This window comes from Phaenicophaeus curvirostris, chromosome 30 (genome assembly GCF_032191515.1).
Source record: "Phaenicophaeus curvirostris isolate KB17595 chromosome 30, BPBGC_Pcur_1.0, whole genome shotgun sequence".
NCBI classification, from domain to species: domain Eukaryota; kingdom Metazoa; phylum Chordata; class Aves; order Cuculiformes; family Cuculidae; genus Phaenicophaeus; species Phaenicophaeus curvirostris.
In genome coordinates this window covers 4,381,041-4,388,966 of record NC_091421.1, presented here as the reverse complement: position 1 = coordinate 4,388,966, position 7,926 = coordinate 4,381,041, and the positions used below count along the sequence as shown (strand labels likewise).

Here is a 7,926-nt window from a genome sequence, read left to right as displayed (position 1 = left end):
CCCCCTTTTCTCGGTGTCCCCTCGGGATCCTCGTTAATTTATTGCTTCGTTCCGCGTTAGGATAGAGCCACCCCCCCCACCTTGTGCCACGGGGAGGGGGGGGGACACCGGGGACCCCCCCATGACCTCGGGGGGGGGGCCCCTTGCCGCCCCCCCCCTCCCATGAATGTAGGGGCCCCCCAAGCTGTGACGCCCCCGGCAGCGCGTGTGGGGCTGAGCGGGGGCTCCGGGTTTGGGGGGGCGGGGGGGGGGGGTTGTGGGGTGGGGGGTGGGGCTGGGGGGTCGGGGAGGGGGGTCGGGGTTTGGGGGGGGGGGCGTGTGGAGCGTCCTCTGCGCGTGTGTCTGGAAGTGAGAAACCGTGTTGGGTTTGGAGCTGAGAACGTGATGGTTGTTGATTTGGGGGGGCAGGGGGGGATGTGGGGGGATCTAGGGGGGATATGAGGGGATATTGGGGGGATATGGGGGTGTATGGGGGGATATGGGGGATATACGGGGGATATGGGGAGATAAGGGGGGGCATGGGGATATTGGGGGGATCTGGGGGTATGGGGGGATATAGGGGATATTGGGGGGATATGGGGGATATTGGGGGGATATAAGGGATATGGGGAGATATGGAGGGGTATGGGGATATTGGGGGGGTATGGGGGGATATTGGGGGGATATGGGGATATTGGGGGGGATATGGGGGGATATGGGGGATATTGGGGGGGATATGGGGGGTATGGGGATATTGGGGGGATATGAGCAGATATAGGGGATTTGGGGGGCATATGGGGGATACGGGGGGATATGGGGGGATAAGGGAGATATGGGGGGGATATGAGCGGAAATGGGGGATGTGGGGGGATATGAGAGATATAGGGGGGATATTGGGGGATATGGGAGGATATGGGGGGGACGTGAGTGGCCTATAGGGGGGACAGAGGGGGACATGGTGGGGAACATAGAGGGGATATGGGGGGAATATGAGTGGGACATGGAGGGGCATGTGGGGGACGTGGTGGGGCGTGGGGAGTCATGGGGGGGATAGAAGGGGACTTAGGGGGGGACGTGGGGGAGCCCAGAGGGGGGTCCTAGTTGGGCGGGGGGGGGGTCGCGGGGGTCGCGAAACGGCGGGGCGAGAGCGGCCCCTGGCGGCCCCGGGTGGAACTGCGGGACCCGACGCTGTCCGTGGTGCTGAAGCGACGTGGTGGGGGGGTGGTCGCAGGACCCTCGGCTCTGTCCGTGGTGCTGAAACGACGTGCTGGGGGGTGGTCGCAGGGCCCTCGGCTCTGTCCGTGGTGCTGAACCCTTCCCACGGGGACACAAACACACAAACGACCGGGAGACCCCTGTGTCCCTGCTGTCCCCCCCCATGGCTGTGTGTCCCCCCCCAATAGCTGTGTGTGTCCCCTCCATGTCTGTCGCCCCCCCCCGGCTGTGTGTGTCCCCCCACCATGGCTCTGTGTGACCCCCCCGTGGCCGTGTGTATCCCCCCACGTCTGCGTGTCCCCCCCACGTCTATGTGTTCTCCCCCCAAGCTGTGTGTCCCCCCCATGTCTGTGTGTCCCCCTCCACGTCTCTGTGTCCCTCCCCCATGGCTGTGTGCCCCCCACCCACGTCTGTTTCCCTCCCATGGCTGTGTGCTCCCCTCTGTTTGTGTGCCCCCCCCCATGTCTGTGTGTCCCCCTCTGTCTGTGTGTCCCCCCTACGGCCATGTGTCCCCCCCGTCTGTGTGTCCCCCCCATGGCTGTGTGTCCCCTCCATGGCTGTGTGTGTCCCCCCCACGTCCCTGTCCCCCCCCATGTCTGTGTGTCCCTCACCGTGTCTGTGTGTCCATTCCTGTCCCTGCTGTCCCCCCCCACCCCGTGCCAGGGGGTGTCCCAGCCCCCCCGGGGGGGTCAATGTCCCTCGGTGGGGACAGCGCTGACGTCAGCGTTGGGGACTCTGGACCCTCGTGGGGTCCCGGGGGCAGCGAGCGTGGTGACACCGGGGGGGGGACGGGACACGGGGGGGAGGGGACAGCAGCGACATGGAGAGGGGACACATAGCCACGGAGAGAGGGGGACAGGGACACGGGGTGGGGGGCGGGGACATGGGGTGGGACTGTTGGGACATGGAAAGGGGACAGACAGCCACGGGGAGGCAGGGACAGGGATATGGGGAGAGACAGAGTCACGGGAGGGGACAGGGACAAGGCGGGGACAGCAGGGATGGGGGGGGACAGGAGGGATATGGGGGGGGGACAGTCACTGGGGGGGGACAGAGACACAAGCGGGGACATAGTCACAGGGAGGGACACAGTTATGGGGTGGGGGACAGGGATGTAGGGGAGGGGACATGGCAGGGTCATGGGGGAGACACAGTCACGGAGGGGGGGGACAGGGACCCGGGGGGGGGACAGCAGGGACAGGGACATGGCAGGGACATGGAGGGGACATGGAGGGGACACAGCCACGGGGTGGGACAGCAGGGACACGGAGAGAGGACACAGAGCCACGGGGGTGACACAGGGACATGGGGGTATCCATAGCCATGGGGGGACATGGAGGGGGGACACAGGGACCCCCCTCTGGCCTCACGGGGTGCTGGGCCCCCCCCGCTCAGTCCCCCCCCCCCCCCCCCCGCTGCGTCACCAGCCACATCACCCGCGGTGTGTCTGGACAGGCCCCCCCCCCCGCCTCACCCCACGGCCCGGCGGGCGCTGAGTCAGCACAAAACAGGGTGGGGAGAGGTGGCAGCGGCGCTGAGTCAGCGGAAACGCCGGGGGGGGCTCCCAAAAAACCCCTTTATTGGCAATAAATTAATGTTAAATAATACACGGAGCGGGGAGGGGACAATGCGTGGCCAAGGCCACCAACGGGGCCAAGGCCATCACTGGGGTCGGGGACACCAGTGGCATCGAGGGCATCTGTGGGGCCAAGGCCACCACTGGTGTTGGGGACACTGCCAGAGTTGGGGACACCACTAGGGTCAAGGCCACCAGCAGGCTTGGGGACACCACGGGCATCAGGAACGTCTCCGCGGTCTGGGCCACCACCAGGACTGGGAACACCACCAGGGTCAAGGGACATGACTCCACGGTGTCCCTAATGCCAGCGAAGGCCACCAAGTGGGCCAAGGCCACTGCGGGGGTCGAGGCCACCACCAGGGCTGGGGACACCACCAGTCTGGGGTGGTGGCCACCTCTGGGATTGGGGACACCACTGGGGCCAAGGCCACTGCAAGGGTCAAGGCCATCGCCAGGGTTGGGGACATGGCTGGGGTCAAGGCCACCACCAGGGTCAAGGCCACTGCTGGGGTTGGGGCCACCTCCAGGGTTGAAGACACCACCATGGCCAAGGACGCCATCAGGTTTGGGAACACATCAAGGCTGGCATCAAGGCCACCATCGAGGTCAAGTTCACCATCGAGGTCAAGGGCCCCATTGAGGTCAAGTCCCCCTTTGAGTTCAAGTTCCCCATCGAGGTCAAGTCCCCCATTGAGGTCAAGTTCCCCGACGAGGTCAAGGCCACCTCCATGTCCCTCATTGGCTCTCACTCATCGATCAAGGAACTGGAGGTTGACGGTGGCCTCGGGGACGAGCAGCGTGCGGGTCATGGGGCGGATGCAGTGCCCGCCGGGCTCCGGCCTCACCTGGAAGCGCAGCAGGATCTGCCGAGAAGCAGAGCGGGGATGAGAGATGCTTTCGGGGACACCTGGGAACACTCGGGGATGGAGGTGGCCCTCACCTGCGCCAGCGCCATGTGGATCTCCAGCTCGGCGAGGCGGCGGCCGACGCAGCTGCGTTTGCCGACGCCGAAGGGCAGGGAGGCGAAGGGGTGCCGGGCGGCATCGCCGCGAAGCCAGCGCTCGGGCTGGAAGGAGTCGGGCGCCGGGAAGACGCGGCCATCACGGGAGGTGGCGAAGTGACAGAGGGTGACCAGTGTCTGGGGGGACACGGGGGTGAGCAGGGGGGACACGGAGACACGGCGGGAGAGGGGGCGGCGCTCGGCTCACCTGGCGCGGCACCAGGTAGTCGCCCACACGGATGTCACGGTCGGGGACCACCCGGGCGTTGGCAGGGATGACGGGGTAGAGCCTGCGACGGGACGGGGCGGTCACCTAGGCTGCCGCCGTCGCCATCTTCATCTCCAGCCCCATCTTCATCCCTGTCCCCATCCCCATCTTCAGCCCCATCCCCATCTTCATCCTCGTCCCCTTCCCCATCCTCATCCCTGTCCCCATCCTCGTCTTCCTTTCATCCCTGTCCCCAGCTACCTCCACGTCCCATCTTCATCCCATTCCTCACCTCCAACCCCATCCTCACCCCTGTTCCCATCTTCCTTTCATCCCCATACTCATCACCATCCCCATCCCTGTCTTCCTTCATCCCTGTGGCCATCCCCATCTTCATCCCCCTCCTCACCTCCATCCCCATCCTCATCCCAGACCCCATCCCCATCTACCTTTCATCCCCATCTCCATCTTCATCCCCATTTTCATCCCTGTCCCCAGCCACCTCCACATCCCATCTTCATCCCCCCCCCACCTCCATCCCCATCCTCATCCCTGTCCCAATCCCCATCTACCTTTCATCCTCATCCCCATCTTCATCCTCGTCCCCTTCCCCATCTTCCTTTCATCCCTTCTCCATCCCCATCTCCATCCCTTCCCCATGCCCATCTTCATCCCCATCCCCATCCCTATCTTCATCCTTGTCCCCATACCCATACCCATCCCCATCTTCCTTTTATCCCTGTCCCCATCCCTATCTTCATCCTTGTCCCCATCCCCATCCTCATCCCCATCCCCATCTTCCTTTTATCCCCGTCCCCATCCCTATCTTCATTCCTTCCCCATCCCCATCTTCATTCCTTCCCCATCCCCATCTTCATCCCCATCCCCATCTTCCTTTCATCCCTGTCCTCAGCCACCATCACATCCCATCTTCATCCCCCTCCTCACCTCCATCCTCATCCTCACCCCTACCTCCATCCGCACCCTGTCCCCGCCCCATCTTCATTTCATCCCCATCTTCATCCCTGTCCCCAGCCATCTCCACATCCCATCTTCATCCCCCTCCTCACCTCCATCCTCATCCCTGTCCCCATCCCCATCCTCATCCCTTCCCCATCCCCATCTTTATCCCTGTCCCCACCCCCATCTTCCTTTCAACCCCATCCCCATCTTCCTTTCAACCCCATCTCCATCTTCATCGCCATCTCCATCTTCCTTTCAACCCCATCCCCATCTTCATCGCCATCTCCATCTTCCTTTCAACCCCATCCCCATCTTCCTTTCAACCCCATCCCCATCTTCATTGCCATCTCCATCCTCGTCCCTGTCTCCATACCCACCTTCCTTTCACCCCCATCCACATCTTCGCCCCCGTCCCCATCCTCGTCCCCGTCCCCATCCTCGTCCCCGTCCCCATACCCACCTTCCTTTCACCCCCATCCACATCTCCGTCCCCGTCCCCATCCTTGTCCCCGTCCCCATCCTCGTCCCCGTCCCCACCCTCGTCCCCGTCCCCACCCTCGTCCCCATCCCCATCCTTGTCCCCATCCCCATCCTCGTCCCCGTCCCCATCCTCGTCCCCGTCCCCATCCTTGTCCCCGTCCCCATCCTCATCCCCGTCCCCATCCTTGTCCTCATCCTCGTCCCTGTCCCCAGCCACCTCCACGTCCCACCTTCCTCCCCCTCCTCACCCCCACCCTCACCCCTGTCCCCATCTCCATCCCACCCCTGTCCCCATCTCCATCCCACCCCTGTCCCCCGTCCCCCACCCCGTGTCCCCATCCCCACCTGAGTGTCTCCTTCACCACAGCCCTCAGCAGGGGGGCCCTGCCCAGCGTGGTGGCCTTGGGGTCGCAGCCGTCTCCCAGCGCTGCCACCAGCTCCTGGTGGACCTTCTCCTGCAGGCCCGGGTGCTGCGCCAGCTCGTACAGGCTCCACGCCAGGGTGCTGGAGATCTTGGGAGGTGGAGGGGACAGGTGACATCAGCAGGGCCCCGCGGAGCTGGGGACACCCCCCGACACGTCCCCTCCTCACCGTGTCCACACCAGCCAGCAGCAGCTCGGTGACGTTGCCGTAGATGACCTTCATGGGGACCTTCTCCCGGGCCAGCTGGTCGATGAGACACGGTTGCTCCGACGCTCCCCCGTGCCCCGCCACGCGCCGGTCGATGTGGTCCTTGGCTGGAGAGGATGAAGCCCCATCAGTGTTCCCGTGGCCGAGGAACACTGTGTCCCTGTGTCCCCACGGTGTCACACGGAACCGTTGGGGTGGAAAATCAGATCCTTGAGCAGCACCTCATCCACGTGTGGTGTTCCTTAGAATGACCTGAGCTCCAGACCCTTCCCCAGCTTCATGGGATAGTTTGGTTGGACAAAACCTTTGAGATCATCGAGTCCAACTATCCCTGTCCACCTCCAAACCATCTCTGAGCACATCATCCACACGAGTTTTGAACCCTCCAGGGAGGGGGACACCATCACGGACCTGGGCAGCCTCTTCCAGGGCTGGACAACCCCTTCCATGAAGGAATTCTCCACGATATCCAATCTAACCCTCTCCTGGCACAACTTGAGGCCATTTCCTCTCGTCCCACCCTTTGTTCCTTGGGAGAAGAGCCCAGCACCCACCTCACCACAACCTCCTTTCAGGCAGTTCCATGATAGAACCATAAGATTATGGAATTCTGGAATGGGTTGGGTCAGAAGAGACCTCAAAGCCCACCTAGTTCCACCCCTGTCATGGGCAGGGACACCTCCCACTGGATCAGGGGCTCCAAGCCCCATCCAACCTGCCCTTGAACCCCTCCAGGGATGGAGCAGCCACCACTGCTCTGGGCAACCTCAGCTGCAGAGAGCGATGAGGTCTCCCCTCAGCCTCCTCTTCTCCAGACCAAACCCCTCCCAGGTCCCTCAGCTGCTCCCAGAACCCCTGGGCTCCAGACCCTTCCCCCCGTTTCCCTCACCGAAGGCGAACATGAAGTCCCAGGCCTCGCAGAAGCTCCTCCAGGGCCCGGGGAAGAGGCGGTGGAGCGGCTTGGGCATGGCCATGGTGAGCAGCGTCAACACAAACATGGTGTTGATGGAGCGGATGAAGGTCTCGGTGTCCCGCGGCACCACCGGCTCCAGGCAGCCCAGGCGGGAGGCAAAGAGCACGGAGGAGATCCCTGTTGGGGGGGTGGGATGGACAGGGGTGAAGCTGGGAAGATGGCGGGTCCTGGGTTGAGGGAACAGGAGTTCCTGGGGACGTGGGAAGGTCTGGAGAACATGAGGAGTCCTGGAGGGACACCAGGCTCCTTGGGGACACTGGGGGTGCCACGTGGGACACGGAAGACTCTACAGGACACAGAGATGGCCCCCAAGGACATGGGGACAGAGATGGAGAGACCTGGGGGACAAGAGTCTGAGGACATGGGGAGATCCTGGGGGACACAAGGAAACCCTCGGAGACTCTGAGGGACATGAGGAGACCCTGAGGAGACCCTGAGGGTCATAGGAAGCCCTGCAGAGACCCCAAGGGATGTGGGGACATGGGGAGATCCTGAGGGACACGAGGAGACCCTGAGGGACATGGGGACATGGGGAGATCCTGAGGGACACGAGGAGACCCTGAGGGACGTGGGGACATGGGGAGATCCTGAGGGACACGAGGAGACTCTGAGGGACGTGTGGACATGGGGAGATCCTGAGGGACACGAGGAGACTCTGAGGGACGTGGGGACATGGGGAGATCCTGAGGGACACAAAGAGCCCCTGAAGGACACGGGGAGATCCTGAGGGACACAAGGAGACCCTGAGGGACGTGTGGACATGGGGAGATCCTGAGGGACACGGGAAGCCCCGGAGAGACACTGGGGGACACGGGGAGGCCCTGGGAAGACCCTGATGGACACGAGGAGATCCCGGAGGCTCCAAGAACCCCGGGGACAGGTCCCCACCTTCCAGGCCG

At 63.6% G+C, this 7,926-nt stretch overlaps 1 protein-coding gene across 1 annotated transcript in view; it reads right to left on the bottom strand.

Moving 5' to 3' along the window:
• Positions 1-2,772: 2,772 nt before the first annotated feature.
• The window catches only part of LOC138732385 (25-hydroxyvitamin D-1 alpha hydroxylase, mitochondrial-like), a 37,697-nt gene continuing 32,543 nt past the window's right edge, over positions 2,773-7,926 (bottom strand). The window contains exons 5-9 of the mRNA XM_069878981.1: positions 6,016-6,161; positions 5,770-5,936; positions 3,982-4,063; positions 3,714-3,911; positions 2,773-3,636 (exon numbers count right to left, since the gene is read on the bottom strand). Coding sequence (XP_069735082.1) covers positions 3,523-3,636; positions 3,714-3,911; positions 3,982-4,063; positions 5,770-5,936; positions 6,016-6,161 — 707 coding nt within the window. The 3' untranslated portion in view covers positions 2,773-3,522. The remainder of the gene's footprint in view (positions 3,637-3,713; positions 3,912-3,981; positions 4,064-5,769; positions 5,937-6,015; positions 6,162-7,926) is intronic.